This window comes from Nicotiana sylvestris, chromosome 11 (genome assembly GCF_000393655.2).
Source record: "Nicotiana sylvestris chromosome 11, ASM39365v2, whole genome shotgun sequence".
NCBI classification, from domain to species: Eukaryota; Viridiplantae; Streptophyta; class Magnoliopsida; order Solanales; family Solanaceae; genus Nicotiana; species Nicotiana sylvestris.
The window spans coordinates 125506852-125524432 of NC_091067.1; the positions used below are offsets into that span (position 1 = coordinate 125506852).

General features: G+C 37.5%; 2 protein-coding genes across 2 annotated transcripts; both read right to left on the reverse strand.

Moving 5' to 3' along the window:
* Positions 1–3046: 3046 nt before the first annotated feature.
* Positions 3047–9703, reverse strand: LOC104210260 (protein RETICULATA-RELATED 1, chloroplastic). The gene is made up of 7 exons (XM_009759117.2): positions 9150–9703; positions 8782–8880; positions 7872–8092; positions 5636–5705; positions 5124–5203; positions 4688–4752; positions 3047–3443 (listed from the first exon to the last, which is right to left on the reverse strand). Exons 1-7 carry the CDS (start codon positions 9582–9584, stop codon positions 3250–3252), a joined length of 1164 nt encoding a protein of 387 aa, XP_009757419.1. The 5' UTR covers positions 9585–9703; the 3' UTR covers positions 3047–3249.
* Positions 9704–10639: 936 nt separating this feature from the next.
* LOC104210261 (BTB/POZ domain-containing protein At3g44820) lies at positions 10640–17104 on the reverse strand. Its single transcript, XM_009759118.2, has 4 exons — positions 16062–17104; positions 15242–15311; positions 12225–13436; positions 10640–11762 (listed from the first exon to the last, which is right to left on the reverse strand). Exons 1-4 carry the CDS (start codon positions 16109–16111, stop codon positions 11196–11198), a joined length of 1899 nt encoding a protein of 632 aa, XP_009757420.1. The 5' UTR covers positions 16112–17104; the 3' UTR covers positions 10640–11195.
* Positions 17105–17581: the final 477 nt, after the last annotated feature.

Sequence of the window (17581 nt, forward strand, 5' to 3'; positions counted from 1 at the left end):
TTTAGAGCAGAGGGCATCTATATGGGCCTGCTCAGTTTCAGATACTACCGAAGCGGGAATAGGAGCATGTTCTTTAAGAAAGTCACTTCGAGACATGGGGTGTCTCGGTAGTAACTCATCCACGGTGGGAAAACTATCCCCTTCCTCCACCGTCATGTCCTCACCACCGGAAGGGGGCGCCATGGATAATAGGGTGGCGTCAGAAATCCCCTCATGAGATCGATGTGTTCTAGGCATATCTATGGCGGATGATGTGTTGATAAAGCAGAAAAAACCAAGAACGCGAACGAAAGAGAGAAAGCAAAGAAATAGCTAGAGCAAAAGCTGAAGGTATGAGAAGGAAGAACTAGAAAAAAAATGGACAAGAGTTTTTGAAAAAACAAACCCTCCACCAATTTATAGGGTTGGGTAGCGCCAGAATCGAAGTGGAAGGCTGCCAATGGCACCAAAATCGAAGCAACAAACCATTAGTCTCTGTCTCAGAAACGCGCGTAATGATGACGCATGTGAAAGTGACGTCATTTCCCAATAAGACACACCACCCAGGATATCATGAAACACGCTACCCTTCCGTTGTTGGCCAAACCATTACGATTCATAAGCCAAATTTCTCCACAGGTATGGGCGATGTTCGCTTATCGAAGACGCACCGAGCCGCAACCTCGACAAGCGGAGGGACTAACTGTATAGGTCTAAATTTGGACGACCACGACCACTAACGAGTACGGCAAGGGACGAGGCCCTTACGACGCAGCGTTCTCTGGTCGTTGTAAAGGGTGACGACTGATAACGGTTGGTAAACGCACAACATATGTAGTAGTGTAGGCGTAGTAGGAGACGACAGGAATATGCTTTTCGAATATTCTTTATGTTATACTTTTTAGGGTTCAAGAGGGGATTGTCCCTTATAAATAGAGGGAGAAGACTTTGTAAAAGGGGCATCGAAAAGTGAATACAAAAAAGATAACTTTTGCTTATTACAGTTCTGGAATCCACACATCATTTTTCATCTTGGCTAATAACATCCATCACGATATTTCTCTACATCGAGGTTATCATATTTACGCTTAATCATTTAGTTTCGACATATTAAGAAACGTTATTCGCCTTGTTCATCCTTTGCATCTTTCAATCTAGATTTTATTATGCTTGGCTGAGATTTAACTCTTCATTTTACTAATTGATTTAATCAAAAAGGTTTAAATATCTTTTGGTCAAACACATCCAGCATTAAAACAATATATTATTTGTAATATTATCGCTCTATAACAATCATACTGAAATATCTACATATTATTATAAAAACGGTAATATCTAATTATATGTTAATGAAGACAAACTTTAATAAATAGGTTCTAACGAGGAATTTGAAATTTGAAATAGGAGAAATTAAAAGATTAAGTTGTGATTATTTTTATTCTGTCATTTCTCCGCATATTCCGTCTTATCAATCTTGTATTAGCTTTTTGAAATTTTTTGTTAATGAAATATGAATATCATTTGAGGTTCTAAAAATATATCATTTTATCTTTTATAACATAGTAAGCAAATTGAAAAAAGAGTTTTTGGGTATAATAAGAATCAAATAAGAACTAAATATTATTTGCTATAAGTATATAACAATCAATTGCTATAAAGGGTAACAAAAAGTTCTAACAAACAAGGATGTTATAGAGATATTTGACTATAGTACCAAATAGTCAACAAGTTTTACCTTTAAATTGTCAATTCAACTTACACGTGACGACAGAGCTCTACATATAAGAACATAAATTAGTTGTAATGGTTCTACGTACTCAATCGACATTTCTTTTCAGAAGGTATTGAATTAAGTTCACATAAAGCAAGATTTAAGGAAATATAGGGAGCTCACAATTATTAAGTTATTTTTTAAGAGTGTATAGGAGAAAAGAGGGGGATTTGGCACTTGTCACCAACGAGCCTGTTTAGAAAAATCATAACCAGTAAGAATTTAATTGTAAACTGGAATTATTTAAAGCAAATTTGATAAATCCCAAATCAATTGCAGTTACACAAATTCATCCAATAAATCCCTTATAATGGGACTAATTCTTTAGCTACCACATCTTAGGCTCATTTCCACTAGCAAAAGTTGGACCATCGCGTAGATTACTTACCATGCCTGCTCGAAGTACCATACCACAAACGTTAATTCTTTAAAATATATATATATATATATATATATATATATATATATATATATATATATATATATATATATATATAGTGTTCAGGTCATCTAGCGCGCACTTCGACTAATTCAGAGTCGCCAACTCTTTCTATGTTTCCAAGGTGATTATTGCACTTGCTCAAACTTTCCTGATCAAAGTATAAGATCTCTTCCATGACAATGGTCATGAATCATGATTGACTCAAGTTCTGACCTCAATTTCCGAAGTGATGAGCCCTTCTGGTGGTTCTCTTGGGTACCAAAATGGGTTCTTTACAAGAAAGAATTCTGTCCATATAAGTAGCTGAGCTTGCAATTGCAGTAGTTCTAAAGCCATGTTAGTAGCTGAGCTGGGCCAAAGACACTACTAACACGAATTCATAGATAAATAGACTATAACATCTGATCTTATTCTTAGTCCATTAGGCATTTGCCTAGCCATCTAAGCAAAATGCAGGTCCAGCTTAACACAGAACATTAACCTTGAATCTCATGATGAATTGACATTTATAGCAAAAGCTCATAAAAAAAGACAGCCTAGTGCACGAAGCATCCCACGTTCATGCAGGGTCGGGGCAAGGGCCGCACAGCAAGACAGTGTGATGTAGGCATCCTACCTTGATGCAAGCATCAGTGACTGATTTCACATCTCGAACCCGTGACCTATAGGTCACACGGAGACAACTTTACCATTGCTCCAAGGTTCCCTTTCTAAAGGCTCATAATAGCATTCAAAATTATTAAGGGAAAACTAGCAACATACACTAAGAGATATCCTGGGTAGCATACAATATTTTCAACAGGCTTCTAGCATGCCACTAATGGATCTTAACAGGCTGACATTTGGTGCTGCTATTCAAGAAATGAGAACCTGATTTTGATAAAATAACATTCTGCGTAGCTAGGAAAGCTTTGCATACCAAACTGTTTTTTCTGTTCTAATAGAGGTGTTGGGTGAGAATTTAATGAAAAAACTATCTAATTGAACGATCCTATAAAATTGAAACATCATTGGAATATCTGAAAGAAAAATTTTCATTCTTTTGCAACACATTCTCTTATTGCACTCCACTGACCTTAGCCCACTCCACAAACTGCATCCCACCATAAATATTGTTAGCAAAGCGAACACCCACTGTGAAGGCCATCGCAACAGGTGGGACACGTTTTGCCACAGGTGATGCTTCAACTAAGCGCTCCAGCCCATTTATAATTTGGTATCGAGTATTTGAGGAAACAGCAAGAAAAAAACCTGAATGAGAATGGAAAAAGGAAAAGGAAAAGAGTCATTCAAGCAAAAGGTAGAGAAAGGCAACAAGACATGCAGACTTGACCGCAAAAAACACTTTGGAATAATTGTAATACTATCATATCAATCAAATTCAAGGAACTGAAGTTAATAAGCAGAGAAATTATGTCTAAATTCGGAATTGCATCCTGTGGTCCATTTTAAACCTTTTTAATTTTTTCTCTTTTAAACTATATGATGGAGGTAAAATTTTCAAGTCTCACTCCAAAATTTATCTATTAGCTGGTCATGTATTCTTCACAATAATGGACAGATACACAGAAACTAGAGCCTCAAATCTTCATAAGCACAACGGTTATCAATTAAAGAACCCAACTAATGAATAACACCACATAGAATCTAATTCCTTTTTCTTTTTATTTTAATTCTTTAATTATACTAGTTATTTTGAAACACATTTCTTGTAAATCTTATTCTTTAAATAATCCACTAGTTTACTTGCTTTAAATGGGTACAAACATACTTCACCATTGTCAGAGAAGGAACCGCTAACCCATGTCAATTCCCAATCAACCTAGCTCTAATCAGAAAAGAGAAGACCTCTTCAGCATAACAAGTTCTTCTATCTTTATGAGATTTTGGAAAAAATGAATTATAGTATGGAACGTAGAGACCCTTCTGAAAAGGCATGTAACAAACTCGCAATCCAATCCATAATCTCAGCATTAGTCTACTTTGCCAGTAACAAAGATCGGCACTTTTTCTTAAACACATTACGCACTAGCCAAAGTAATACCAAATAAATTTGCATTTAGTATAAAAATGAAAATTGTAAAAATGAGAGAAGAAAAGGGGAAATGTTTCAGCCAGCAAGCTTTTGAAAATCAATAATCAGTAGAAAAGCACAGGATGAACAGATAGAGCTCTAAGCAGAAATAATGATGGTAACTTCTAGCTGCATACCCCTCTGATGGTAAGCAACCTCCACTTCCAACCAAGAGGTTGTGAGTTCGAGTTTCCCCAAGAGCAAGGTGGGAAAGTTCTTGGAGGGAAGTATGCTGGGGGTCTATTTGCAAACAGCCTCTCTCTACCCTAGGGTAGAGGTAAGGTTTGCGTACACACTACCCTCCCCAGACCCCACTAAGTGGGATTATACTGGGTTGTTGTTGTTGTTGTTGAGTTTGCCCTTTGTGTTATAAATGTTTGGCTACATATATTCAAGGTACAATCAAAGCAGTTTAACATACCCCAAAGTGCAGCACTTTTTATTAAAGGAGGGACAGGTATGTCCTCTTCTGTCTTCTTGATGCTCCTGTTCCACACATAAAGGATATCAGAAGCGAACTCATTATGAGAATGCAACACATACCCTTTAGCTGAATAGAAGGGCAGCTGATTTCATGGAAATTGACATGTAAATGTGAAAGGATACAAACCAATTCAGAAACAGCATATAAAGAAAACCTCAATAACTGTAGATTTAAAGGGGCTGGCCGAGAGTTCACTCCGGGGTACCATAGCATGTCGGGAAAAGGGGGGGGGGCATACTGGACGTGACCACTCCCTTGGTTGGGGGCATTCTTATTACTTTTTCGATATGAAAACAAAAAAAAAGGAAAATTCAAAGGGGGTGCATTGACAGTTCAAGTGAACTAGAGTGTGGAGAGTGTTTCACAAACATACCTCTTAGCAGTCATTATCAAATTTGCAATGCCCTGCCCAATGAGGCCACACCCAAATCCAACTGAGCCATACAAGAATCCCTGGAAGTCAAGAAAGGGAAATAGGTTACAACACTAAAATTTAACTGCTTCAAGAACTATAGAATGGCTCAATACTTGGACAATAACGAAACAAATGGAACCAAAATAACAGATTGTGAATCAGGACTTGAAACGGACTCCCATTGAAACAAATTCTAATCCAAAATCTATCATCTGTATATCCTGAAAGTACCAAAGGACAGCCCGGAGCACTAAGCTCCCGCTACGCGCGGGGTCCGGGAAGGGCCGGACCACAAGGGTAGTATGCAGCCTTACCTTGCATTTCTGCAAGAGGCCGTTTCCACGGCTCGGACCCCTGACCTCTTGGTCACATGACAACAACTTTACCAGTTACGCCAAGGCTCCCCTTCATATCCTGAAAGTACCAAGATCATCTAAAAGATAGCAAAGAAGTTCAATCACATGTTATACCTTGTAAAAGTATGTCGCAATACGCTGCTGCAATGTGAATTTACAGCCTGGCCTCTTAGCTTCAAAAACGCTGCACAAAATGGATATTCAGAAATCAGAACCAGCAACACCTCTATTATCAGCTATCATAACATCGTGAAGATAGACCATCAAACCTAACCAACAAAAGAACAGAGGATGCACTGATTGTGTTCTTCCCAATTTTCACATAGATTCTCTCACCCTTCTGTAATCAAATCATTTGTCTTAAGCTAAGCGAACAAGAGAACTTTCAAAAATCAAAGTTCTAGCAGGCACTTAAGGCAGCCAATACCTTTTACGGAGAATGCCGTAATACCCATAACCAGGTCCATTTCTACGAAAAGCTTGGTCACTTTCATAACATGTTTTAGTCCTAAAATGGCGAAGCTTGCCACAGTAATCCTAATAGTCAGCAGAAGTAACATACTCAAAAGAAGGAATCAGCCGCTGAAGGCCAACAGGATACATGTTTTTAAAAAGGAGAAAAAAAAACCTCGAGAATATAAGGGTGATTAGACACAGCCCTGGCTAACTAAGAAGAGATATTGGCCCTTGACCAAGGCTGTCCATGCAAATAAAACATATGGGCTTGTGCCTTAATATCTAACCCACAAAAGTTTTAATTTTTAGGCACATAAAAATAGCTAACCATTCTCAAAGTCTCTTATTGAAGTATGGAGAAACTCGTGGTGTTAAGAGTATGGTTTGGTCAAAAACTATCTCAAAAAGGTATAGTCTTAGTTGATGCTTCTTCACTGACGATGACAGAGTATCTGGATCACGATTTCCTGATTTCATCGTTTAATCAACTAAAGTGAAAGTCTAATATCCCGGCATGTTGTGTAGTCCGCTTATGTGGCATTAAAATCTTCAATCTTGTCACAGCTTGCCAGCTGGATCTACTAAAGAAGACGCGTAAGGATTCTATTATCCAAGTCAATCACCACTCTTTTACAGAGGTGGATCTAGGATTTCTAGTACATGGGTGCACTACTAAAAAAAGGGGAGAAAAAATGCATCTAGGGGGAATTGATCCCTATGCCTCTTGGTAATTAACTCAACTTTTAACCAAGTGCACCATTCAACCTTCTTGGAGCATGGGTATCGACAGTTAATATTATAGCAATTTTAGAAAATATGTACATAAGATATCTAATTCTACGAAGAGACCATGGGTTCACGTGCCCCATAAATACACCTATAAATCCACCCCTGCTCTTACATCCACCAGATCTTAAATGACCTTTATACGACACAAAATCCAATCGGAGAATCTTGAACCAATTTACTCTTTCCATTAGTAGGTAGTTAAGTCTAGTCTAAAACTTTCTTAATCTGATCCCCGAATAGCAACATACTGTTAGAATCCAAAGAAAATATTTCAATCTTTACTCTTTGTTGGGATCCTACATATCAAAGCCTCCGCTGAACAGATTATGTTAGTATATTTGATGGGCTCCAAAGAGGTAAACATATTTTTTTCTGACAAGTTTCCGCAGAGGCATTCATTTCTAGATTGCATAGACCCCATTGTATGCTCTTTAGTTTCAATTTCAATGTACCAATGGCAAAATGCATCCACAAAGTTTTGACACCTCTCGATTAAGACAGGAATGGAATGAAGAATAAATCGGAAGCGATCAATCGGATACAACAAGGAGATATATTCATTCTAAACTTAACTGGTTGATTTAAAATGTTTTTACCATTGTATTGATAGTACAATTCATCTCACTTAAGAGTTTGTCCATTAGTTTGTAACCATTGCTTTTCCATTTGAAACCATGTGCGAAAACACAAAAAGGAACTCCAGATAATTCACAGAATGTGGATAAGGTTTATAAGACATCATGGGCGAAGCCAAATGGTCATAAGGGTGGTCACGTCGAAAAATTAAAAATTACACTATGTATATAGCTACAATATTACGTTCTAGAGGTTTATAATACATATTGAACACCCTCTGTTGGAATTTTTTTCACTTCTTTTAAATTTGAATACCCTTGGAGAAATTCTTAGCTTTGCCACTGGTTATGACCATGGTGCATCTGCATGAGAGAATTTCATGAACGAGAATTATTCTCTGTATCTAGCCTACTGAACTATCTCTCAGAAGAACGTCGAAGCTGTTACTCTGACACAATTAATGTAGGTACTAGATGTTATGCAACATCCCAAATCATGAGATCAGAAAGTACAAAAGTTGGAATTCTACCTGCTTGGGAGAGCTCCACAAGCATGTCGAAAGCGTCCGAAAGAGCTGCTTGAAACGGACTGCTTGCCTATTCGGACATAAGGAGCCAACATGCCTACCAATGCAACGTCAACAACAATTCCAACTAAAAGATCTGCAGCATACAACTCAAACTCTGCCCAGAAATCCTTTCCCCTTTTCTGAACCTCTGCAAATGTTGCACAACAAGAGTCGATAACAATCTGCAATACATCAGATTAGGTATAAACTGCCACTGTCAAATCAGGTTTAAGAACTTTAATAATCAAAACTGTTAGCTACCAGTTCTTAAACTAATGTACAAATTTACCCGTCAATTAAACTGTTTATTAATCCATTTGGGACAACCAACATTACCAACTTACAACCAATATATTTCCTCAGCTTTGAATTCTTTTTTTTTAAGTATCTTAAATGCATGCATAGCCCTTTGGTTCCTCTTGTTCCTTTTTTATTAGTAATTCTATTATGTTTTTGCTCGTTTGTGACTCATGGATTATTGTCCCTAGAGAACTATTTACAATTTCATCCAATAGTAACATAGAGTTGCTTCAAATGGTCAAAAAATTGTCCACACAACTTAATAAAAGATACTAACATATTCCATAATCACTTATTACAAGCTTTGCACTTGAGTCATGCACACCTCACAGTAGCTACTTAGTACCCTAAATGATACAATGCAAGTCAAGCACATATCACAATCACTGAGCTTAAAGAATGAAATATTTGTGGCAAGTTTGTCAATCTGATACCAATCACCAAACCTCCTCATGGCATTAGTGATTAGCCACATGTCCATAACAAAGTACAAGTACAGCCATCCCATCTTTAACTTTTATATTTTGACAAGTAAAACAAAAAATAGCTCCCAGATTAAGTCAAAACTAACCTCTGTTCCGACTTTAAACAAAAACGACGGATCAGCAAGCATTCGATTTCTCAGCATTGAGCAATGTCTCATAAAAAATCCCAGCGGCCAAGCTGAACCCTGCATGTCAAATACCATTTCAAAATGGATTTGTTATATATACTGAAAGTGTAAAATGAATTTTACACTATCAATGTAGTTTAACCTGCAATAGTACGTTACTTAACATTTTTACCAGGTATCAATTAATGTTCATTATAGAGATTACCTGCAATTACTTAATAAGTGATAGGATTGTGTAAAAAAAAAAATTACACCGTCACTGTACACAACTTAAACTCTTTGAATGAACTTGAACGTTCAGCACCAAAAGATTACATTTTTTGCACCTGCAAATCCAAGTAACGACTAAGAATCAAACTCCGGAGCCCTGTAGTCTTAGCAGCTTCCAACATATCACTGGGCAAACTCGCTCCTCGCTTCTCAGCCTCTTTGATCACCTCATCGAACTTTACAATCGGTCCAAATTCTTCCTCTTCGTAATCACCGTCATCTCCATCGCCGTCACCTCCGCTGCCGCCGTTGTCAGGTGGAAATCCTCCTTTGTCGTCACCTCCATCAGCTGTTCTGATGATGGACTCTTGTCCGGTACATTTGATTATGAAAATTTGATCATCTTTTGCAATTGAATGATTTAAAGATACGAACTTTGATGAATTCGAGAGTCTCAAAAGAATGAATTTGGAAATTTGCGTGTTGTTCGAGTTGGATGGAGAAATCGAATGATTTGATATATGGAAAAGTGGTGATTGAAGCAGGGCCATTGTTGATGAAATTGCGAATGTCACTTTGAAGTTTCAGAGCGAGGAATGAATGTAGAGTGTTTTGTAATAGTACAGAGTAGGAATAGAACAGCGTACGAGGAAATGGCATTAACATTGGTAATTGCAGGTTGCAGCCCTAAGTTCGATATTGACGTTTGTTGTCGGATTGTGCGGGGAACTAATTATGGGGTTGGCTAATGTCGACCTTCTCTGCATGACGTGTTGCATGCATATTGGCAGAATACGTAAACCCCGCCCCCAAACTTGAAATTGTTTATTCGGACCTCGTCGCACAGCCCTACTCATTCGGATCGGATATCCGAAATCCGAACCGATCCATTCAATTTTGAATTTCGAATTTCGGATTGGATCGGATTTCGAATTATGTTTATTAAAATTTCGGATCGGATTTCGGATCGGTATATTTAAATCCAATTCAATCCGAAATCCGAAATTATTAGGACATGTATAAATACTACGCTTTAATTTACATCAACCTCCAAGTTATTACCCTTACAATTGCTAGATTTAGCTATATTGGCACCATAGTACTCTCATAATTGCATAAACATGAATTTTTCTTAATGTATTGCCTCTTTTACAAAGAAAATATACATATTAGTTTAACTTTGAGGCATAATAATACGATCCGATATCCGATCCGATCCAAACTTTAAAATACGATCCGATCCGATCCGATATAATTCGGATCGGATTCGGATTGCATTTTCTAGAATCCGAAATCCGAAATTCGAATCCGAAATATGCTAAATCCGATCCGATCCGATCCGTGCACAGCCCTACGCACAAGGCTTGCTAGTATGATTTGCATCTCTTGTGACCTAATGCACAATGAGCATTAGCTTATTTTGTCATTGCAAATATAATCTTTTGTTTTACTTATTTTGCAATATTCTTTCCTTCTGGGAATTTTAAAAAAGTGTTGTCTAACAAGTCAATTCAAATTTGCAACCAAATTTAATATGCCCTTCTAAAATTTGAAAAGTAACCAGTTAGTACAAACAAGTTTAAGAGTTCCCACAAATTGAAAATAATGAACGTAAAGCACTATATATACTTCTTTTAGGAAATAATTGGTCCCATCGCAATAAAGTGTTTGGACCTCGATTTTATGGCCACAATTAGCACATACACTTGTGCTAATTTGAAAAATAAAACATGAATACCTGATCATGTCACTTTACAGAACTCTTCATGAAGCTGTACATGTATAAGGGAGAATTTGGACATCATAATCCTATTGTATTGTTCCAAGGAAGGAACAAATATTTACTAAGTATCAGCTGAGTTCTATGTTTGTACAAGATTCATAACGTTCAACAAGAGAGTACCAGCTTCTGCGATCAGGCTTTCACCATTCCAAAATTGGACAAAAGTAGTTCTTTTGTCCAAGCGTGAGGGTTGTATGTTAAGTAACAAACTCAATTTGGTCTCTCTGAGGGAAATATAAGGTGCTCGTGCCTCCAATTATCACGGGATGAATCTTTTCCAAACATGTAACCCAAAATTTTCCGGGGCCGTGGATAAATATTTCTAAAGGCCATTCCTTCAGGTGTATGGATGTCCAACCTTAGTGTTTTCATCATAAAATCAAAACAAAGAGGAACTTTTACGGTGTCTTGAGCTTCTCGGTTGCTCTATGGATGATCTTGGGGTTGGACCTGTGCTTTCAACCACGTCTGCTTGAGTGTCTGACGATTGGGGAAGCAGCTTGCATCCAATCTTTCGGGCAAGAAAGCGCGGGGAACTGAGGTAACTGTGCGACTTTGTGACCTTTCTCATCTCTTGTTTGATTTTGCTGAATTCTTCTTCAAGTTCACCAACCCTGGACTTCATCCTTTCTAAGTCCACCTTTAGACCCTGGTTCTCACGCACGACTGTGACCCATCCATCTCTCTGTACAATTTGACCTGCCATGTCAGTGGGGCCAGTGACAGTGACAGGAGCTGCAGGGGCACTTTCTGTGTCCAAGACATGGAGACAGCCAGCTAGAGCTGTTCTCAGCTGCAATTGCTCGAAGAACAGGACTTGGAGAACTACTCGAAGAGGCAACCTGTCATTCTGGGATGCATGTGCACAAGCATCAATCGAGAGCTTCTGAAAGTCGATTATGTTGCAAAGCTGCTCCTTTTCTTTATCTGAGAGCCAAGGATGCGCCTATACAATTTCATTTTAATCCATTAAGAATCTCGTTCAGAACTTCCAAAAGGTTTGAATATTACAAGGTTTCACAGTGCAGAGTTAAAATCAATTTAGCTCTAGATCATCAATGAGGTAAATAACAAGCACAGTGAAAAGACATACGTCTTAAGACTACACAAACAGAAAACTAAGCTAGAAAATCAGTCAGCATAAAAAAGATTAAGAAGCTTTACTTGATGCAATTTGCTTTTGACTAGAGCTCTGTCCTCAGATATGAAAGACTGTTTAATTGGAATAGTGCATTTTCAGACAATAGGTATGCTAGGACACGTAATGAAACACGAAAGCACAGCCATCCATGGAATAGAATAAAAGGACTAACCATTATGTGGCAGTAAATTAGCAGGTAAATAAACTAATCACAAACAATCAGCTATATCATCATTAGCACAAAGTGAGGCAGTGACTGAATCAAACCTTAAAGTATATATCTATAGCTCTGTATAGCCCATCATGCAGAGATCTTGAAGATTCTGGGAGAGCTTCAGCAAGTGAACGAATTTTTCCAGGCTTTAGGTTCACATCAGATGCAACTTCTGCAATATAGCTGTCTACCAGCTTCGCCACTCTCCTTAAAGGGTCAGATGATGGTGATGTTCTTATCTCAAATGAAGATGGAGCAGGTGTTGTGGCGATCCCAGGTTCAGAAGATATAAAATGATGAATCATTCGTTCAACACAATCAGTGTGATATAATGTATCAGAATCTGAGTAGGAAGGTATCAGCAAACCATCAAGGGATGCTAGGTCCAATTGCATTCCTATTCTCCTCTCCAGCGAGTCCTGGCATGTGTGGTTCACACCAAGAATCAACGCAACTCGCAGAAGTCCCAACAAGAAACGGCAAAAAGATTTTCCCTTCAATTCTGGAAGCAGTTTCACAACACTTTCTAGGAGAACTTTCTGATCAACGGCAGCGGGTGTCATACTAAAACTAGCAACTGTTCTAGTTTTACCACTTTGCCCACTCTGCCACCGGCCAAGTCCTGGAAGGTACTTTCTACAGTAGTACATCATAGCACCTGCTAAATTTTCATGTCTAATACCTCTGGCTTCCATTGTTTGAATTAGTCTCTGAAATAATGGTACAGAAAGATATGAGATGTCTTCGAACCACCAGTCAGATTCAATGGTTTGGATTCTAGCACCAGTGTTAATTCCATTCCACAATATACTACCTCCAGGGCTCTGTAAGCTGCCATACATCAACATAGGCCATCCAAATAAACTAGGATCTGTGCAGACCATCACAGAGAGCGCATTCAAGCATTTACTAATGATCTCTAGCTTATCTGCTTTTGGAATGACAGGATCACAAGTTTGGAGAGCCAATATGCAATCTTTCCAATTCCTAATAGTATTCTTATGAAAGTAAGCATCTGCCTTCAACAGTAAATTATCTTCTCCATACTCCTCCGTCATCTCCAAGTAGTCTGCTGCACAATAAATCATTACAATGTTCCTCGGGGTATGATCTACTCGAATACTGTAGCAGAATTTAACTGCGACCAGAAATCTGTCACTCCCACCAGGGAAGTCTTCCAAAGTTATCAGCAAATTCCCTTCATGCGGACCTTGAGCTGCTTCTAGTATTTTGGCAATCCTCCCACATCTTGACATAAGTGGAAACTGTAGACGGAGCATTTTTCGGCTGTTAGGCACGACTTGGTGTAGAGAAGTTAAATTTGATTTAAAAAGGTGAGTCGGGGAGTCCATATAAATTCAGCAATACTTGATCATGATAGGATTCAGAACAAGAAACAGCATTAAGACAAACTAGTAATGATTGGGAGGAAAATTCAAAGCAAGCATATTGACAATCACCCTTGAGAAGAGTACAGTTACTTTGTAGAGTTGACACTATAGTCATCTTCTACATATCACTGATTGCACACACCAGTTCTAAACTGGGGCTTGCATCACTTTGTGAATTCTGAAAAATCCTATTAGATGAAACTAAGTTGCCACAAACATTAGCATTCCAGTTTATTTCGGCTCCAAAGTTCCGTCATTTTCTGAATCATTGCAACAAAAACTAGCTGATTGGTGAGAAAAAGTGAAGCTCGTTAGTGACTTTGTCAGTCAAACATCCACTGCTTGGGAGAAGCAAGAATTAGGAAGGAAGAAATACTGAAATTCAATTAGAATAAGCCATCGGCAAGAATTGAAAAGGGCATGATGAGAATTTTGAGTACTCATCAAAAAGAAGGCAAGAACTGAAGAGGGCATGATGAATAAGAATATAATGGAATGAATAAGGTATTAAAAACTACTCTTTTTTTTCCGACTTAAAAAATTTCTCTATTTTTTTACTTAGTGGTATTTCCGAAGTAAAACACTGTTTCAGGATATTATCCGCACAAGCATAATTAGTCTCTGCTGTAATTGAGCGCCCTCCCTTCAAGCATAAATAGTCCAGGGAAATGACTCACATGAGCAAAACTCGTCTGTATTCATCAAATTAAGATTCAATGCTTTTATTTTTGTTTTTTTTCTTTTCTTTTTTTCTGAAGTGTGAATGAACAGAGAGGATTCATATAGCTGAACCTATCTAATTTGGGGCTGGGGTTACACAAGTGAACGAAGTTGGGTATTTAAGTGGAGAAGGATAGAGAGGCGGGCCCATAATACACCGAGTTTCATAGATGAAAATTTTCTCATATATTTAAAAAAAGGAGATAATTATCCAATTCATGTATCTCTTTCTCTCAATTAACAGATATCAAAAGGAATTATCAGACAATTCAGATATTTTCAGATGCTGGAAATGATTATTTCCAAACAGTATCAATTGTTATGACTAAGCTACATATAATTCCACCATTCAGACCGTATGCCAACCTGTTCGAAATAAAACACTAATATATAATCCATGACGATTCTGACACTTAACAGATTATCATTACTATACAAGAATTACTCTCACACCCCATTATATCTTTCCAAGATATCCATTAAATCATTCTAAAAAAAGCATATCCGTTAAATCATATGACAGTGCTAGGATTAATATTACTAAACAAGAATTAACTGTAAGCACCGTATCAAGTCTTGCTATCATGTCCATTGAACCTTACCCAAGACAAAGTATTCAAAACTCATTTGATGATGGCTATTCCATATTAAATACACCAACATAGTTAGTTATAGTTCAAAAAGTGATGGTCCAGAGCAAATGTGGATTCGGTAGGCAAATATTTTAAAGGAAGTTCATTTAAATTAATTTATAACATAAACAGTATAAAAGTGCATCTCCTATAACTTTCATAGTAGCATGGTCTACCAGATGTAATTGCTAGCCTTTTCTTGAAAGTTTCAAATTAGGGATTGCATACCATGTTAGGGACAATTCAAAAGGTAAAATGAGACAATCTTTTTCGTCACCGGCAAAGTTGCTCATCCTTAATTTTAAAGATTTAAAGAAGAATGACTACCTTGTGAAGGTGGAAGTTTACTCCATCCACTACCAAGGTAACATCACTGACCAAACTTGCATTGCAAAACCTGTCACAAGCATCAAACTATGAATCAAGAGAAAAAACATAGCTAAATAATTCTAACTTATCCAAATCTACAATCAAACTATTATCATGTTTTTTATGCTGAAAGGTGAATGAGACTCCAATCAGAACTATAACCCAGCCAGGGAATCTCCTGCTACTGAAATAATGTTCAACTTGCATTAACCAAATAGATTAGCCATAAACATACATATCCTCCTCGCCATAAAATAGATAACCCCCCCCCCCACCAACAATATTACCATCAAGATTGATATTGCCTCTAAAAATCTAAAGCACATCATTAAACTGGCATGTTAACATAAAAGCAAGAGCTTAATAAAATTCAACTCTTCAATAATATCTATGCCGGATGCATAATTATTCATTTTTTATGATGGTAGTGTCCGGCCAGCTTGTGCGCCCGACTATTCCACGAGGTACCTTCTACCTCCCCCAGTACAAGTATCAGATACCTCTGCCCACCAAACCTTAGGCAAATAGGAATTAGGACGAAATCTCCTAGTATTTTTTGCTCCGCTGGAATTTAAACCTGAGACCTCAAGGTTATCCTACCACTTCGTAGACCACTAGGCCACACCCTTGAGTGCCGGATACAAAATTCTTCATTGTAGCCATATAAATGAAAACTCAGGTATTTTTTAATCTAAAGAGAGGTTAAAGAACACAAATTTACAACCAAAATAGGTTCTTGTTTATACCACACAAAGAACGTTGATGTAGAGTAACATACCAGTCATTTCCCTCACGGCAGAACCCAGTAACCTTCCCAGCAGGTGCCATCACAAGATTCAAACTCCACAACACACCTCTCCTTATTCACCCTTTCACTCAGTTTCTACTTTCCCAACACAAATTCTCCTGAATTCAATTGGAAAAAACATATGATACCCATAGGATCTTAGCATTTAATTACCAAAATTAAACAAACCCCATCAACGGAAAAAAGCAAACCACCAAACATGGGAACCACATAAGAGAATTCCAATGAGTCAAACCTTGATTGGTCTCACAAGAATCTACTCAATTAATTACACACATAAAAAGCAATCATAATCATTGGTCCCCCTTCTCTTACAGCTAGGCTTCTTCCCCCTCCCCCCCAAAAAAACAAAGTTACCCTTCACCCTTCTTATGTTTCTAAAAAAGAGGCCCAAATTCACTGCTCACAACAACCCCAACAAAGAAAACTGCACAGCAAACACAAGAAGTATGGTCCATAATATACAATACACTTTACTTTTATATATACTGTATACTATATGTTTTTATACTTGTGGCCTACGTGTAAAGAGAACCCACAAAACCAAACAAGCAACACAAAGATTCTTCCTTTCAGCAAAGACCAATTACAATATTCAGTTGGGCTTTTGACTAGTAGTAGCTTTTTTCATTTACTTGTATTTGTATTTACATAACCCCTCACTCACTACATGTTAACTCCTAAATGTACCCCCCCCCCCCCAGGGGGTTTTAAAGGCCGGCGAAGAAGGGAAATGGAGACAAGAAGACATGGTTAATGATGACAGAGAAGGGGAATATAATGGTTGGGTTTTTGGTTCACGCTTTTTGCCGAACAGGTGGAGTGCGAATTGGTTTTAATCGAGAAAACAGCGTTGATCCAATGAGAATGTGGCTTTGGGTTCTGTGATGGCTCTTTTTTGTGGTCCGCTTAATTGGGTGACACGTGAAAATGGCGTTACTACAATCATTTATTTTTCAAATGCGTTTCGTGCCTTTTATTACTTGGGTGCTTTGCTTTGTGTACAAGATAGAGAAAAGAGAATTTAGGACATTAAATTAAGCATTGATTAACTAAATACATTAATAAAAGGAGTAAGAGAAAAGTACAAAAAATGTGAGTTATTTAGGGAGCAGAATATAGGATAATAACTTATATTTACTCCAAACTCAATAAATTTATTATAGGCTATGTACATTATGATACTCTCGGCAGTTCACTTTTATTTGTTCATAATGTACTTTGCAAGTCCCATAAAATATATAATAAATAAAATGCATATTTTACCATAATAGTAATAGTATATTGAGAAGTCTTCGGAAATGATTTGTAATATAAGTAATTAATGATAAGAGTAAAACAGAAAAAAAATATGGTCCTCTCTTGATTATCACTATACTTTTAGTATAGTTGACAAGTAAAAATGAACGGAGGAACTGATGGTTTAGGGTCAAGAACATGATTTCTCTAAATTGCAATAAAATCAGTTGTTTTTTGCATTCTTGTGTTAT

Bases quoted from the DNA above. Each gene is read 5' to 3' on its own strand.
- LOC104210260 (XM_009759117.2), bottom strand. From the start codon at position 9,584: ATGGCCCTGCTTCAATCACCACTTTTCCATATATCAAATCATTCGATT. The intron at 5,706-7,871 runs GTAGAATTCCAA...CATTTTGTGCAG, and splicing joins TGTGGAGCTCTCCCAAGCAG to CGTTTTTGAAGCTAAGAGGC. The intron at 5,204-5,635 runs GTATAACATGTG...CTTGACTTCCAG, and splicing joins TTGCGACATACTTTTACAAG to GGATTCTTGTATGGCTCAGT.
- LOC104210261 (XM_009759118.2), bottom strand. From the start codon at position 16,111: ATGGCACCTGCTGGGAAGGTTACTGGGTTCTGCCGTGAGGGAAATGAC. The intron at 15,312-16,061 runs GTATGTTACTCT...TGCTTGTGACAG, and splicing joins TGCCGTGAGGGAAATGACTG to GTTTTGCAATGCAAGTTTGG. The intron at 13,437-15,241 runs GTAGTCATTCTT...CTCCGTCTACAG, and splicing joins TAAACTTCCACCTTCACAAG to TTTCCACTTATGTCAAGATG.